The sequence below is a fragment of the Cydia amplana genome, chromosome 2 (assembly GCF_948474715.1).
Source record: "Cydia amplana chromosome 2, ilCydAmpl1.1, whole genome shotgun sequence".
In the NCBI taxonomy this organism is placed as follows: domain Eukaryota; kingdom Metazoa; phylum Arthropoda; class Insecta; order Lepidoptera; family Tortricidae; genus Cydia; species Cydia amplana.
In genome coordinates this window covers 2637238-2655286 of record NC_086070.1, presented here as the reverse complement: position 1 = coordinate 2655286, position 18049 = coordinate 2637238, and the positions used below count along the sequence as shown (strand labels likewise).

The 18049-nt window shown below is 42.7% G+C and overlaps 2 protein-coding genes across 2 annotated transcripts; one reads left to right on the top strand and one right to left on the bottom strand.

Moving 5' to 3' along the window:
• Nucleotides 1-1750: 1750 nt before the first annotated feature.
• LOC134656869 (activin receptor type-2B-like) lies at nucleotides 1751-9849 on the bottom strand. Its single transcript, XM_063512404.1, has 5 exons — nucleotides 9496-9849; nucleotides 7504-8390; nucleotides 5269-5636; nucleotides 4270-4420; nucleotides 1751-1931 (listed from the first exon to the last, which is right to left on the bottom strand). Exons 1-5 carry the CDS (start codon nucleotides 9551-9553, stop codon nucleotides 1782-1784), a joined length of 1614 nt encoding a protein of 537 aa, XP_063368474.1. The 5' UTR covers nucleotides 9554-9849; the 3' UTR covers nucleotides 1751-1781.
• A 164-nt stretch (nucleotides 9850-10013) lies between these two features.
• LOC134661954 (splicing factor 3A subunit 1) lies at nucleotides 10014-15435 on the top strand. The gene is made up of 6 exons (XM_063518206.1): nucleotides 10014-10262; nucleotides 10663-10827; nucleotides 11489-11810; nucleotides 12139-13406; nucleotides 14115-14302; nucleotides 15285-15435. Exons 1-6 carry the CDS (start codon nucleotides 10145-10147, stop codon nucleotides 15384-15386), a joined length of 2163 nt encoding a protein of 720 aa, XP_063374276.1. The 5' UTR covers nucleotides 10014-10144; the 3' UTR covers nucleotides 15387-15435.
• Nucleotides 15436-18049: the final 2614 nt, after the last annotated feature.

Below are 18049 nucleotides of genomic sequence, written 5' to 3'. Positions count from 1 at the left end.
TATCAAAGCTAACAGTTTTTTTTAAAGAAATCCGACCCTTTGAAAGTATTTCTATACAATAAACAAAATAATTTCAGTTAGGATCAATCAAAAATATTACCTAACGTTTAGCACTTAATTATTGCACTGAAGTTATCCTTATAACAGTTGTAAAGAATTGATTTAACAAGCAACAAAACTACCACTCAATAATAGTCAGACGAACAAGTCATGTAAATCATAATCAACTTGTTCCTCTAAATTAAAAATGTTGAATGATTGTCAAATACAACTTTAACTCGATTTTGTAACAGAATGTAAATACACATATAAAGCGTGACAAATAAACTGTAATATGACAACTGCAATCAGCAACTTAGAATCATATTACTAATTAAATTCATTGTTATCATCCTGCTATTTTATATTTTTTTAATCTGGGAAGTCATTTATTTTAGTTGGAGCACAACAATACTATGTCATTCTTCGATTTCTTACTCGAATAGGCCATGAAATAATCATCATTTAATCATATGGTTGCATTCTGGTTTCAAAATCATTTCTAACAATGTTGTGAACACCTTTTTACAACAGAAATGACATTACTTCAAATGTTGAGATGTTGGAATTGTTGGATACACCCATATTTTACGATAACTTTACAGTTGACGTCAAAAATATGTATGTACGAGTATTTTCGTTACCCCCTCAAATTATTACAATAAAATTGTAATAAAATTGTAATAATTTGGGAAATAGAAGGGAGTTTATTTTATGCATAATAAAAAAATATTTAAATATCATTGAAGCCGTTATATAGGTAGGACTGCGCCTCTGGTATCACAATGATTTAGCTGCAAAGTACACATATTTTTGATATCAATTTTTAAACATAGAAAGTCTCTTACACATAGGTTTATAACCTATAAAGACCAACACTTCTACCACGACTCACGCGCTACCACTTCACAAACAGTTAAAACTTTAGGAAAAAATTCGTTTCATATTATAACACTTCACAAATCTATAGAAGATTTTCAGGCAAAAATGACTTTTAATAGTTGGAAATAAGATCCTTTTTGCCTAAAAACACATCTCTGTCTTCGAAAAGTCTTTTAGCTTCACTCACTAGTCTACACTGACAATTCGTAAACCTTATTACAAAGTCATAAGGCTCATCAAGAGCGTTGCTGTTCGTACCATCGTTCATGATAACTGAACTAAACATAGCTAAGATTTAAGGCCCACCAACAGTTAAGAATGTTAGTACACCAGCATCATAGCAAAATGCCTTAAAAAGTGATGTTGGGTCAATCAACTACGAGTATTTCTTGTTGTTATTCTGTCCCATCAGCGAGGAGACAAAAGTAGCATAGATTGTTAGAAGAACTGCTGTACCATGTTCTACTAACATGCTCAGTAGATGTCCCATTATGGAATAGAACTACCATAAAATGCAAGTTTGGTTCATTTAAATACAAAAAACCTAGAATTCAGGAGACCGTATACATAGCAACGCGTGACAGGAAAGAGTTGACAAACCCTGTTGAAGGCATAGTTTCAGATAGCGGCGCGCTTCCATGCGAGCCCAAAGGTCAAACTGCGAGTAAGATTATGATGATGATGGCCAATGGCCTTCGGAACAACTAACCATTGTCGTATCCGAAATCTCCTGCAGCCATGCTTTCGGCCTCGCGCCGTGGCTGTGAAATCTCGAGAGCTGGTCTCTACAATTAGTGTGCCTTATATCAAAGACAAAGTCCACGTCACTCACAGATCTAGAAGTGTATGAGGGGCGTGTGTCAGCAGGCGAGGTCGTGTATGAGCAGCGGGGTGTCGGAGGCGGCCTGGCGCTGCGCGCCGACGCGCTCGAGCACGCACGAGGCCGACAGGCGCGCCTCGGCGTCGTGGTCCCAGCACTCCTCCATAGTGTCGCAGAGGACGTTTAGGCCCTGGGGAATGAGAGTATATTATAGTATTCTGATGTTAGACGCATTGCAGTTGAGGGGCTGCCTGCGGTTTTCATCGATTTTTGACAAGTTTTGAATCTTATCTCCTACTTTGGCACCACAGATAGAATTATAAGACAAACGGCTATCAGTTCTTCAATCTTTTATCTCCATTTTTGTCGACCGGATTTTAAAAGAAATGAATGCTTATTTTTTTATGATTTTTTTGAACATTGTCTTAAAAAATACACTTTTTTCGTATCTAGTTTGCTGTGAAGGATCTAAGATATACGAAATCTACATATTTGGGTTCGTCTTTGACGTCTCGACGATTTTAATTTTAAACTAATTAACACAAAAGTTATGGCCAGAAAACCAGTTTTTTGGCCTAAAATTGTTCAACTTTGATGCCAAATATCTCGAAGACTTGCTTAAAGCCGTTGCTGTTAATATGATAAGCTACAAAAAACAGTAGAAAACTAAGGGATTCAGATCGAAGGTCATTGGCGTGGGGGAGCCCCTTAAGGTGGGGAGTAAAGTCAGGAATATGAAAGGAGCAAAAGATTAGGCGCGATTTGGTGACGCACGGGATGTTCCCTCCACCGCGGCGGGATGGCTGGCCGCAGTTTCCGCTGGACCACCGCCTCCTGCATCTCCTCAAGCCCGGGATGAGGGCCGACCTCCTCCTCCAGAGGCAGCCTGTATTGCGCTGTTGGCTCCACTCCGCCTTCGTCACATCTGGAAATAAGACTTGGTAACTCACGGGATGTTCCCTCCACCGCGGCGGGATGGCCGGCCGCAGTTTCCGCTGGACCACCGCCTCCTGCATCTCCTCAAGCCCGGGGTGAGGGCCGACCTCCTCTTCCAGAGGCAGCCTGTATTGCGCTGTTGGCTCCACTCCGCCTTCGTCACATCTGGAAATAAGACTTGGTAACTCACGGGATGTTCCCTCCACCGCGGCGGGATGGCCGGCCGCAGTTTCCGCTGGACCACCGCCTCCTGCATCTCCTCAAGCCCGGGGTGAGGGCCGACCTCCTCTTCCAGAGGCAGCCTGTATTGCGCTGTTGGCTCCACTCCGCCTTCGTCACATCTGGAAATAAGACGGTAACTCACGGGATGTTCCCTCCACCGCGGCGGGATGGCTGGCCGCAGTTTCCGCTGGACCACCGCCTCCTGCATCTCCTCAAGCCCGGGGTGAGGGCCGACCTCCTCTTCCAGAGGCAGCCTATATTGCGCTGTTGGCTCCACTCCGCCTTCGTCACATCTGGAAATAAGACTTGGTGACTCACGGGATGTTCCCTCCACCGCGGCGGGATGGCTGGCCGCAGTTTCCGCTGGACTACCGCCTCCTGCATCTCCTCAAGTCCGGGGTGAGGGCCGACCTCCTCCTCCAGAGGCAGCCTGTATTGCGCTGTTGGCTCCACTCCGCCTTCGTCACATCTGGAAATAAGACTTGGTAACTCACGGGATGTTCCCTCCACCGCGGCGGGATGGCTGGCCGCAGTTTCCGCTGGACCACCGCCTCCTGCATCTCCTCAAGCCCGGGGTGAGGGCCGACCTCCTCTTCCAGAGGCAGCCTATATTGCGCTGTTGGCTCCACTCCGCCTTTGTCACATCTGGAAATAAGACGGTAACTCACGGGATGTTCCCTCCACCGCGGCGGGATCGCTGGCCGCAGTTTCCGCTGGACCACCGCCTCCTGCATCTCCTCAAGCCCGGGGTGAGGGCCGACCTCCTCTTCCAGAGGCAGCCTGTATTGCGCTGTTGGCTCCACTCCGCCTTCGTCACATCTGGAAATAAGACGGTAACTCACGGGATGTTCCCTCCACCGCGGCGGGATGGCTGGCCGCAGTTTCCGCTGGACCACCGCCTCCTGCATCTCCTCAAGCCCGGGGTGAGGGCCGACCTCCTCTTCCAGAGGCAGCCTATATTGCGCTGTTGGCTCCACTCCGCCTTCGTCACATCTGGAAATAAGACTTGGTGACTCACGGGATGTTCCCTCCACCGCGGCGGGATGGCTGGCCGCAGTTTCCGCTGGACTACCGCCTCCTGCATCTCCTCAAGTCCGGGGTGAGGGCCGACCTCCTCCTCCAGAGGCAGCCTGTATTGCGCTGTTGGCTCCACTCCGCCTTCGTCACATCTGGAAATAAGACTTGGTAACTCACGGGATGTTCCCTCCACCGCGGCGGGATGGCCGGCCGCAGTTTCCGCTGGACCACCGCCTCCTGCATCTCCTCAAGCCCGGGGTGAGGGCCGACCTCCTCCTCCAGAGGCAGCCTGTATTGCGCTGTTGGCTCCACTCCGCCTTCGTCACATCTGGAAATAAGACTTGGTAACTCACGGGATGTTCCCTCCACCGCGGCGGGATGGCCGGCCGCAGTTTCCGCTGGACCACCGCCTCCTGCATCTCCTCAAGCCCGGGATGAGGGCCGACCTCCTCTTCCAGAGGCAGCCTGTATTGCGCTGTTGGCTCCACTCCGCCTTCGTCACATCTGGAAAATTTTACTTAATATTTATTTGAATTTTTAACATACTTATATCGTACTCGTTTATTATTTTAAAACAATTTAAACATTCTACGCACTTGGATGCGCACTCAGTTCTAACCTAGAAATGAGTCCGCGCGATACTTATATTGTAAGTGACTAACATGCAATGCAATACAATCTTTCAAGTCATTTTTAACCCACTTCTAATAGCCGTGTCGATCTGAAACTTTGACAAGTTACGGAAAGTTTAAAAAAAGTTAGAAACGCTCTCTTCATAGGAAACTAAGAAAATTTTCATTCTGGACACGGAAAATGTCGATCCCTATTTCTCTATGTGGAAATTTCACTATTTTTGAAACTTTCCGACGGCACACGGGTATTTTACATTTTGCCTTTCCGACGTCAGATCATCATATACTCGAACTAATCTGATAATAGAGCCAAAAGATGGATAGTGGAACTCTTTGGTGGCTTACTAGTAGATCCCTCGAGGTTCGCTTCACATGATTCTTTCTGACGAGTCAAATTTTTCGATTAGATATCTGACTGTACCTACTTAAATTACATTCTATAACGTGTGAAACGAACTAATTTTGTTTCAATAATTTATCGTAATACTGTGTGTATTGAAGTGGGTTTGATGATTATGCAACACCAACTCTTTTTTATTAAAAAAAATCACTGATGCCGCTATCAAAAGGTTGTCTAGAGGATAAATTATCGCTTTATAGCGATAACGATACATGTTGTTTGACTCTATCTTTAACAAAATATTTTTTTTGTATTGTACTGTAAAATACTAAGGCGAAAGTCAGCAACGCAGGCGACAGGTCGAATTATAAAAATCTTACCTCGAAGCGATCTCCCACAGCACAAGCGCGCACGCGTACATATCTATCCTCAGGAACGCGTCCTTCGTGAAGTTGATCGCTCCATCCAACACCTCGGGGGCCATGTATCGTCTCGTCCCGACTTGCCCATGGGCATCGCCACAGCCATGCCCGGCTACAAACACCAAGGCTAGACCGAAGTCGGCAATGCAGGCGGATAAGTCGGATTTTAGAAGGACGTTCTTGGACTTGAAGTCTCGGTGTGCGACGGCGGGTTTTCCGCCGCCCTCCTCGTGGAGATGGGCCAGGCCGCGCGCCACGCACGCCGCGATGCGCCAGGCGTCCGACCAGCTAAGGGTGTGCGCTTTAAGGTAGTCGCAGAGAGAGCCCTGTGGGACGTTTGTATGTTTTTATAGGAACGTGGAATATTAGTTAACTGCACACTATTCTTAAGCAATTCGATCGTTTCTTAGTCATGAGGGAAGAAGAATTTTTAAACGTTACAAACTTTGTATGAATATAGGTATAGAAAGTTTGATCAGACAATTGGGGGCGGTAATTTATGGTATCTAATAGAGATAATACCGCCCAAAGTTAAACGTGCAGTATTTAGTCATGATAAGCAGGTCAAACTTTGCATGTTCTTAGATACCTCATTGCCATTAGAATGTACAAAGATATATTTATTTTTAGACAGAATTGTTCTTTGATGGTATATATACTATATACTTTGAAATGGTGAGATTTCTACACTATCAAGTAAAACACAAGGTGTTATTATTACGATAGTCAATAAATAATCAATCCACGAGAAACACGTTTTTTTTTAAGTTGACAATTGTGCGACATATTTTGCACCATAATGAGTAGCTTTATTAAATTGTACAACGGGACTTAATCGCGTATCTAAGTTTTAAGATTTACCTCCGACGTTTCGAGGACGGCGTTGTCCCCGTGGTCTCGTCGTGGTCGTGGTCTAATGTGTAAAAATCGTGAAAGTTTAAATCAGTGTTATGAGTAGCTTTATCTAGCTACAGCCAGCCCATCGACACCCCATACTATGATAACTTAGGAACGTACTTGTTACCAACGTTGAGGCATAGTAAATAATCTTATCGAATTAAAATGACTGCTGTCGCATTTTGGTAGCACATACCATACTTGCTTTCAAACATAGACGTATTATACCTACTTTTCTTTAGGTTGGTATGATCGGTAAAACGTCTACCGTCATTCTAAATTGTCGTGAAAGCGGTTATGTTACGTGTTTATTTTTGTGTTTAGACTAAATAACTTTAGCTTTTATTTAAATGGGGGGCAAATCTTTAAGAAAATGTGAAGTTTGTGGTCAGGCGTGTAAGGAAACTTACTTCTGATATATTTTTGGCAAGATTTCCCCTTGATTCGAACAGGTCGGTAAACTGATGTTTTTGTGCGATATTTTCATTTTGAGTCGTTACCAGATACTAATTTAATTAGTTTGGAGTAGTTTTTATCGTTTACAATCCTTGATTAAAACGAAAACATTCTGTGAATAGATTCTTCTTGTAAAAAACTAGGTAACCTAAGACACTAATAGTGTGCGAACAACTTATCGATAATCCCTTTATTTCAGATATCGACTATGGGTAAAGGTAACAGGTAATGAGGATTTGGAATATTGACCTATGGCTATTTATATTTACAAAGGCTGAATGAAACTCCAACCTCTGAATATCTACAAGTGAATGTAAATAAGCCTGACAGCTTTTTCTCTTTGTGGGAAGTTGGAGTTCACAGCCTTCACAGGCAAGACTCAGTGTTTGCAGGAGTGCTCTAAAAGTAGATTGTAGCTTTAGTTACGTTCATAAGCGTATTGTAATATGCCTACGTAAATATAAAACGATCTGTATCTTATCTTTATTATGTAAAATAAAATTATTTTTATATTTTGCATTTATTTTATTAATCCACCTGATTCTCAATATTTACTTTTACAGTAGTGCAGTACAACAGCACGTATCGCACATTTATCGATATCGATAAACAGTAGGTACCGGAAGTGTCGAGCCCTAGCGTTGTTTTTTTTGTGTTGGCAGTATTGACATGTATTTGGTGTGTTGGCACAATGTACGTTCTTAATTCGGTTTAAGGCTTGTTCGAGAGTGCCGACTCTTAAAACGTAGTGATTTAATACTCTTTGGCTACAGCCTCAGTTTCGCAAAATTTACCTGGTAAAAATTTACTTCTAAAGTATTTCCTAATCCTAATACTAACCTTCTCATGATATGCAGTGATCAGCCAATACTCGGCTTGCAGATTGTCTCCTTTCTTATCCACGCCAATGTAATGCAGGATATCCTGATGGTCCATCCTCGGGAGCCTGTAGATCTCCTGCTCGGCCAGCCAGGACTGCTTGTCCTGCAGCGGGAACACCTTGACGGCCACGTCTTTCTGACCGAGCTGCGCGCGCCACACAGCCCCAAAGCGCCCTCTAGCCCTCACCTCACATAAGGTCACTAGGCCAACCAAGTCTACAGGCTCATTGTCCATTCCCACCCCCATAGACGGAGGCCTAGATAGAGATCCTTCGCCATTCGCGAGCTCAGCAAACGTACTGCCTTTGCGCCGTCTATACAGAAGATAACAGCCGACGAGAGCAATGAAAAGTATGAACAACGGTGTCAGAGTATAAGCGATGATAGCTTTCGTATCATCATCAGATCCAGGTATCCGTTCCATTGGTATTTCCTCTTGAGGCTCATCCGTAGAATCTGGAGGCGGTAAACCGGGGAATGTGTCATTAGTGTTGCACATGTCGCCTTCGCAGCAGCAGTGTAGCAGCAAGAGTTTTGCGCTGTGTATCCGGCATGGTGTGGGTTTGTCGCTGCAAGAGACAGTGTCGAGGAAGCAGCCTTTAAACTGTAGTGTGGAGGTGTTTGTTGTTGTATTGTAGTGCCATAACTGCACGCAGTGGTTGCTCTTGTCCTTTTCGACTGGTTGGCAGTCCTCTTTCTGGATGGGGTCGCAGGTGGGGTCGCTGGGATCACATATCGGTGGAGAGCCGTTGTAGTACGCGCAGTAACGCGTCTCGACGCCGCCGTCTTTCGGACGGGGGGGCAGGTGCTCGTCTTGTGGTGGTACTCCCAGAACTAAATGGAAACCTAGAAGAAACAATTGAAAATTGTTTTTTTATGTATTATTTGAATTATGTATATAGGTATGTATGTTGGGGGTCCCATTGTTTCCCATAAAGTTTTAAGTCATAATGTATTGTTTGTCATATTATCATTAGTCATAAAACTTTCAGGATTTTCGTTAGGTTATCCTATAGATACGTTAGGTTTGTTTTATGGCAATCCAGAAAAGTGACGCGTTTCTGAACCGAACCAAATGAACAATGATTAATGAAAATGCGGGCAAACAATACTTTTTGTTTTGTTAGTAGAACCTAATAGTAGCTAGTAGCATGGCCAACAATCTCTCTGCTTTGCCTTAAGGTTGACTGGTAGAGAATGTCTCTTTGCATTAAGTCCGCCTTTTGTACAATAAGTTTTCTTTTGTGCAATATAATTTAAATAAATAAATAGAATTTTGAATTTATGATGTGCAATTAGATTCTTCGAATTCAAGTGGCATGTCTTTTTTCAGTTTTTGAATTTTGATTTTATTTCTATTAATCAAATTACAATTTTAAATGACATATTTGGTCAGGAGCCAATGGCCTACCACTCCAAGGGTTATACTATTTATTGTGTTAACTAAATATATTAAAATTATACCCGATTCTACTAAGCAAAACCATCCAATGAATTCCAATGCAATGCAATGCATCTAAAGAAATCCTATTTGTGTGATCAAATGAAAGAGGAAGTCCAATTCACAAACTTTTATTCAATAACAACAACAACCACAAATGGGTCAGCCACTATTTTGCATAAATGATGCAAATTCAGACATTGCTACTAAAACCAAGAGTAAAAATAGATGAACTGCACAGTGTATGAAGTATATAGATTATAGGCATAGAGTTATGGCAAGCCTTCAGATCTAGCAGCAAACATAATCAAGATCTATATCAATGGAGCTAATAAACATTAAACTTCATTAATTTGAGATTTATCTTCACTAACAAACTAAACATATCTCACGATCACTGCAGATAACGTGACCGATATATAAATATATTCACATACGGTCCAATTTCCAAATATAGCGCCTTCACTTTGCGGCTCACAGTCAAAATTGTTTACTCAAAAAGTTACTTACCGAGAATAAACAACGTTGCAAAGCATATCTTAGCCGTCATCGTTATGAACGTAGCCATGATCAGGCTCCGCCGCTCACTGACCCTTCGACGCAAACCGATGTTATTTTTATTCTATCCCCCGACATAGAAGTCTATTTAGGAATTCCGTGCCATAAGTATATGACAGACAAACAACGCACATAAGATTCCTCTCAATCTCGGATCACTGAACACACAATCCCATAGAATATTAGGGCCGGGAAGTCCAAAGGCCAACAAACAACATAATAAATCTAGGCAATCACGTTAATTGAGTCAACTTTAATTTTAATTCCGAAAATAAAGTAGATAGTGAATGCACGGAAAGCTTCCCTCTTTTGACATTTGTAATGTAAATGTAGCCATATGAGAAAATTATATTATATATACAAAAATGCAAGCATATTTGAGACATACTTTAAAACGTTTTTGAACTTCGCATGCGACGCCATTTTGCAAGATTATTGACACTGACAGCCAACGTACTAGCGTTGTGTTGGTTGAGTGTATTTTTTATTTTACGTATGTATTTGAATTGTGTAAAATATTTAAATAATATCTAGTCTAAGAGAATAAGTCAGAAAGTAAACAGTGTAAGAAAGCCACATCAGGTGCCAGTTTATTGGCATCATGCCTTCAATAGACATGATGGGTCCTCCGGGGCAGCCGCTAGACGCGGCGCCGGAGGAGCCTCAGGCGCCCCCGCCGCCGGTTATCGGGATCATTTACCCACCACCAGAAGTCAGGAGTATCCTTTTCATCACCAACTATTTATTTAGGCGGTTTATGTGAGGTTACAACAGTTTTTTGAAACATAACCTAGTTTTGTGTATTGCGCCTATTTTATTTGGATATAGTTTTTATAATGCTGTTATTTAATAAACATTAATGATAAATAGATAGTTGCCCTTTAACTGAAAACATTGGTCATCAACATTGTTAAAACTAATTTTAATGTCTATAATTTGAATCATCTGCCTATATTCATCTTACTATTTATACTGTTTTCAAATCTGTTACGGAGAAATATGGGACTGACCCTTCTCTTGCATACCATAGATAATATAACATAGTTATTTTATTACACTTCATTTTTGTAAAAAATTCAAAGTTCCAGCACAACTAAGAACCTTAACCACTTTCCAAAGATATTGTGGATAAGACGGCCAGTTTTGTAGCTCGCAACGGGCCCGAGTTTGAGGCGCGTATCCGGCAGAACGAGCTCGGAAACCCCAAATTCAACTTCCTCAACTCTGGGGACCCCTACCATGCCTACTATCAGCACAAGGTCAAGGAGATCAGGGAAGGGAAAGGTATTGTATTAAAATTTATGTGATATTGGCATACCTCACGTAATTAACTTAACTAGGGCGAATTGGCAATGAAATCATGAAACACTAATCAATCCACACAATTTAACTTGAGTGCAATTTAGTGAATTTATCCTTTTTTTAATTAGTAAAAAGTGTACTGCGGTAATAACAATAGGGTATTTTCCTACTAGCTTGTCAAATCAGTTTCTTTTTTAGAACTGTCAAAACGATTTGCTAATATAATATGAAATTAATATGAAACATTACATTGTGACATCACGGTCAACTCACCTACTTTTTATATTTCTATCCGATTTATTAAATAGAACTTGTGTTTAAAAATAACTGCTATCTATATTTTTCTAATAATTATTTGGTGCTTTATTTCATGCATGGTGTGAAATAATTTATTTTAAATACAGGAAAATACCCTATTGTAAATTACGTACTCTCAATTGTTTTGTTACTTTTGTTTCAATCATGTTGGTTTTTTAATGAATTCACCATAAACTAAAGCTTTATGAACTTTTATGGACTGTAGAAGTCATTTAGGATAAAAAAGGTGACACTGAAAATTCAATAAATTTTGAAATAAATATTTTCAGTAAATCCAGACAAGTTGTTCAGGAGTATGATAGGTAACATTCTGTAATTCTCTCAGACACCGGCCCGCCACCGTCCGCCGGCGGCCCGCCCGGCATCCGCGGCGCCCTGGCCCCAGCTCAAGCGGCGCGACAGCAGGAGCTCCTCAAGGCCGCGGCCCCCGCCGAGCCCCCGCCGCCCCGCGACCCTCCCCCAGACTTCGAATTCCTCGCCGACGCGCCCTCTATCTCTGCTCTAGAGTTGGACATCGTCAAGCTGACGGCTCAGTTCGTGGCGAGGAATGGAAGGCAGTTCTTGACGGACTTGATGAAAAAGGAGGAGAGGAATCATCAGTTTGACTTCCTTCGCCCACAGCATTCTTTGTTCCAGTACTTTACCAGGTAAATTTTGTAGCGAATGGGAACTATTAGAATGAGTTTTACAACAGGATTTTTTATGAGGAATTGGTTCTTTTTGTCTCCAGAATCGCTTTTTGTAAAGCAACAAGCTTCTGAAATATATTTGTAAGAAGAAAAGGCAAACAATGAACTTGTAGCTTTATAAATTGTGACCCAGTTGACGATTTTGTATAAACGTTTGCTTAAAATATGAGAATATTTTCAAATTGAAGTTTTAATGTGTATCCAAATTAACACTAACAACACATGGTCCTCTTTCCAGTTAGCTTGGTCCCGTTTGGCATAATTAAATTACTTCATTTTGTACTAGGTTACTGGAGCAATACACCAAAGTGTTACTCCCACCAAAGGAGCTAACATCAAAGCTCGGGCAGGAGATCCGGACCGGGGCCCTCGACGCGGCCCGCGGGCGCGCCGCCTGGCTCGCGCACCAGGCGCGCCGCCGCGCGCAGGACGAGGCCCGCGTGGAGCGCGAGCGGCTCGCCTACGCCTGCGTCGACTGGCACGACTTCGTGGTCGTCGAGACTGTGGACTACCCGGCGGGGGAACCTGGCGACTTCCCCCCGCCCACCACACCACTGGAAGTCGGAGCGAGAGTGCTGGCGCAGGAACGCGGTGTGACTGCTCCTATTGATGACGATACAGAAATGCAGCTCGAGTCCGAATCGGAATCGGAAAGCGATGAGGAACTGTCCACTATGGAAGATCGTACGCAGCAGCAGCGACCTGATGATACCCGCGTCCAAGACATGGAGGAGGACAGTTCTTCGAGTGAGGACGAGCGCGCGCCGGCGCCTCCGCCGCCGCGTCGCCCCGCCCGCGAAGAGGCGCCGCTCCCGCCTCGTCTGGATCGCGTCGTTGTCAAGCAATACGATCCGAAGCAGCCGCGACCGGCCCCCGCCCCGCCGGGCGACGAGTGGCTAGTCTCCCCTATCACCGGGGAGAAGATCCCCGCGAGCAAGGTCGCCGATCACGTCCGCATCGGTCTACTGGACCCTCGCTGGCTGGAACAGAGAGACCGCGCGGCGGCCGAACGCTCCGACCGCGACGAGGCGCTCGCCCCGGGCGCCGCGATCGAAGCCAGCCTCAAGCAGCTCGCCGAGCGCCGTACCGATATCTTCGGTGTCGGGGACGAGGAAACGGCTATCGGTAAAAAGATCGGCGAAGAGGAGAAGCGACGCGACGACAGAGTCACTTGGGACGGGCACACGTCTAGCGTCGAAGCGGCCACGCGCGCCGCTCGCGCTCATATCACGCTTGAAGATCAGATTCAGCAGATCCATAAAGTCAAAGGGTTGTTGCCGGATGAGGAGAAGGAGAAGATAGGTCCGAAGCCCGTGTCGGCGCCGCCGCCGCCGCGCATGGCGCCGCCGCCGCCGCGCATGGCGCCGCCGCGGGCCGTGGCGCCGGCGCCCGTGCTGCTGCCGCCGCTGATGGTGCTGCCGCCGATGGCGCCGCGGCCGCCGCTGATCGCGACGCCGGTGGCGGGGTACTACGCCCCGCCGGTCGAGGAGGACGAGCCGGCGGCGAAGCGCCCGAGGACGGAGGACACGCTCGAGCCGGAGTCTACGTGGTTAGGTGAGTTTCGCGTCTCGTGCATCTCTCTTCAATATCCCAAGAATATCTCTTTGCATTATGTTTGAATATGCATATACATATCAGTGGCGGCGCGTCAAACATATCCATAGGCGAGCCGGGGCTAATTTGGCTTACATATGTCCTTTACAACTCTGCTCAAACGTCCAAAAACAGGCAAGCCGGTGGGAATCGGCTTTTATGGACGCGCCGCCACTGATACATATATGTATCTGTGTGTTTCTATATAATGTGTGTGAGAGAGAGAGACCCTTAAATATCGCATCAAGGGAGACTCGAACTAGTCGGATCCTGTAACCAAATCAACCAACCTGCAGTTCGTTTTTTAAGCATTAGAAAAAAGGTAAACAATCTTGACATGTATTTCTATTGAAGAATGGTTTTCAGAAATCAGTAACTACTTGTGCAAGCAAAAGATTGTAAATGATTTACAATTGTCACATATTTGCCGTGACTTATTTTTCGAAAGTGTTTTTCAATAAAAAGACACGTCAAGATCGCGTAGTCTTTTTCTAATGCTATAAAAACAAACTATAGCTAGACTGGTTTGCACGAAACTCAGCGAATATTTCCGTCACGTAGCGACATCTACTGTACAAATATATTAACTGTACCAACATCCAAATCATATTGAAAAGTAAAAAAAGCCACAACAATCTGTCCTTGTACTAAATTGATTCGTTTTTCCAGCGCGCCACGGAGGCGGTAACGTAGGCGTGAGCGTGATCCTCCCGGCTCTGCCGGAGCGCACGGAGTGGCGCCTGGACGGGCGCGCGCTGCCGCTGTCCATCACGCTGAGCGCCTCCGTCGCCGACCTCAAGACCATGCTGCAGCGCTCCACCAACATGCCCATCGCCAAACAGAAGCTGCAGTACGAGGTTAGTCGCTAATACAAGCAACTTCGTAGCACGTCACTCTATGCCGTAGCACATCAACCTTCGTAGCACATGACAAGCTACGCTACGTGTCTTTACCAGTGAGTGTAGTACTCCCGGCTCTACCGGAGCGCACGGAGTGGCGCCTGGACGGGCGCGCGCTGCCGCTGTCCATCACGCTGAGCGCCTCCGTCGCCGACCTCAAGACCATGCTGCAGCGCTCCACCAACAATACCAACATGCCCATCGCCAAACAGAAGCTGCAGTACGAGGTTAGTCGCTAATACAAGCAACTTCGTAGCACGTCACTCTATGTCGTAGCACATCCTTCCCTGCGTAGCACTTTAACCTTCGTAGCATATGACAATAAGCTATACGCTACACCGCAGGATCTATATCTGAATCCCTAAAGTCTTTTCTCCTATCTTTGCATTCCCTAATATTGTTTGTCATAATGATCAGTTGTCCTAACACTAAAAACCCTAATTTTGGTTTCCCTAATTATTGATTACTCACCCTAATGTTATTAAGCATATTTTCTTTTTTGCGAGGGTCGCAGTTCTAACCCTAACCTAACCCACTTTTGTGGCAGCAAGTTCTAAAACCTAACCATTTTTCAGAACCTTACATTATGGAAAATAATCGTTATGGCAATTGATCGTTAGGGCATGTGCCCATTAGGACAAACGAATTAGGGCAAGTGACTTTAGGACAAACGTAATTAGGGATTCAGAATGACACCACAGGAGGATGAGGTAGCACGATGAAAAGAGAAAGAAAAGGAAGACCTGATTTTTTTTCTAAAATTTATTTGGAATGTTATGACTTGGGTAGAAACCTATGCTGGCGCCATCTGTAAAATCCTCATCTAAAATAACGTTATTAAAATATAACATAACTATTAAACTACCACCATCAACATCATATTCATACTGAAGCCTAAGAAATAACTATTGCAAATTGAACTTTAATTTGTTGTCAACAGGGTCTATTCTTCAAAGACAGCAACACACTGGCGTACTACAACGTGCCGCCCGGCGCGGTCATCCAACTGCAAGTGAAGGAGAGAGGAGGACGCAAGAAGTAAAAGAGAGAGAGACAGTACATGCTTATTCTGGCATTCAAGTGCATAAGCTATATATCATATATCGAAGAAATATCTTTTTGAGAACCCATAAAATAATGAAATGTGCACTTAAATATTATTGAGTTGAATCGGTAAAATGACAGAAAATTGTATCTTGAAAAAAGGTGTTATGGTACTAGCAAACTAAATAAAACACATTATATTAACATATGTACGATTTAATTTAATACCACCATATATTCACTACCAGCATTTTCTAGGTGAATTTTTTTAGTGTTCAAATATTATCGATACCCTAACCACCTTATATAAAAGTGATACGAGTCTTTTTCTTATCTTCTCTTTGTAATTATTTAGTTTACTTCCACCAATAATAAAATGTTGGAACTTGTAGTCAGATAATAATGAAACAAAAATGAAAAACAGAATTTCAATGATTTTTTTATTAAAAACGCATAAAAAATACAAGCTTACAAAAGCTTCACTGCTCCATGTTACAGTTAAGGTTATGTAATATATTACAATGTAAAATATACAATTAAATATTGCACTGCAAGCACCATTACATAGTGATATGCTTGTGATGTAGTATATAAAGAAATGGTGTAAATATATTCTAAAATCTTCATAATAAACTTCAAAATATTTGTAAAGCTTTGGTTTCCTCCGAAAGCGGTGCCGTCATATAGCGGCCGTCTCCATACAAATACTACGACATCCATATTTAGCCGTATTATTTAGTATGGAGACGGCCGCTATATGACGGCACCGCTATCCTAGGAAAACCGATCTTAAGTAAGATATTTAGGTCACATGTAATATCAGATTCTTAGATCACAAACTAAAAATAGTTAACATAAAAATTAACGGAACACATAGTAAAGGCACATTTACAGGGTTCCAAATTATCCAGATAATTATAGTCTTTGATAACTATTGCGATAATTATCCGATAAATATCGTTTTCTTTAAATTCTTTGATAGTAAGAAATAAATGGGGCGTTTTTTGCTATTTTTTTATCATTATCAATTTCATTAAGTTATTATCAAATCGATAATTATCAAGCATAAAAAATCCTTTCGAACCCAGCACATTTACATTTAATGCTAGGTACTAATGGAATGTAAGTTACTTAAATGCAGAGACCAGACCGTCAAAAGTTTTACTGTCCAGTGAATCATTTGTAACTCGGCTACAACCCAGGCCAGGGGTCTCAAAACTACCGCCCGCTGAAAGTGAGAGAACCAAAGGTTTGGGCGTGGCCAAGCATCAAAAAGTTTTAACACCCCAGGGGCCCGTTTCTCAAAAGCTTGTAACTTGTAATACAAGCGGAAGTCCCTTGCTAACAAAAGCTGTCAGAAAGTGACATCCAACAAGCTTTTGAGAAACGGGCCCGTGCTATAGACTATCAGAAACAGCATCAAGGACAAATCACAAGAAACAATACTTAAAAAAATCATAATTGTGTATTTCGGGCGTAGAGTTGATCCGTAAATGCCGCCTGGAGTCTTTTGCCAATCATATAACGACCTTGAGGTTTTAAAATTAGAATAGAATTTTGATTGACATTTGGGATGCGTTATCGCATTCTCGGTATTCAAGGGGGTTAATGTAAAACTGTTTTTGTAAAATGGTATAAATCCGTCCTGAATAAATTTTATTCTATTCTATTCTAATGAAATGTCTTACAACACACGTCATTTGCCGAGCGTATGTTTTTTGACAAACCTGACACATTTGAACAAAGTTTTCATTCATTTGTCTTTTCCATACAATTTATGACAGGTTTATACTTTAGTGTATGCTTTTCCACTGGCAGTTTCCATCACATTTCCAAAATATGCTTTCCTGAGTATAAAAGAACATGTCAGCTATCTTGAGCATTTTTCAAACATTCCGTTATGGTCTTTCCTTCAAAAATAGATTCTAGGTAGTATAGATAAATTATATCACTCAATTCTATATTAAGGAACTTAGACCAAAAATTCATACCAAAATCTCACAGCTAACAGAAGTGCAAAAAGTGCATACATACATATGTATACGTTTAGTGTATCTTTGATACGTTAATATAGGCGTGCTCTATGTATAACAGAGAGACAATAAATTATAAAACAACATCAAAAATGCCTGAAATTAGGCAATTATAGAATAGTCTTAAATCATCGTATCTAATTTTATTTTTATTACTGTTATTTAGCGAAGTTTTAACTTTTTTTTTTCTTTCTTTTTAGTGTGCAATAAGTCATTTGACAGCAATACCGTTACCATGAGTTAATTCTGGCTGTATTCGCTAATAGTATCCTCAAACTAAAATGATAACCGGCTGACCGGGCATATTACTATTTATCTATTTTACTCTATGGTCGTGTAAGTGTTAATGAGAAGTTTTACAGTTTTGGATAATTTAGACTGCGTAAGCATACTCACAGCGCAGTGCATGTCGCGGAAATATAATTAACATGAACTGAAAGTCGCTAATGTATAGTTGGTCAAACCAATTTGTCAGTCAGTAAGAACCAGGTAAACTATACTCACCCTTTTGGGTGCTAGTACTAGTGTAAGACAAAAATAGTATGATTCTCCCTGTCTATGTTTGAAATGAGACAGTCCATTGACAAACTATAACTAAACGGCCGAGGTAAAGATCATGGTAAGGGTA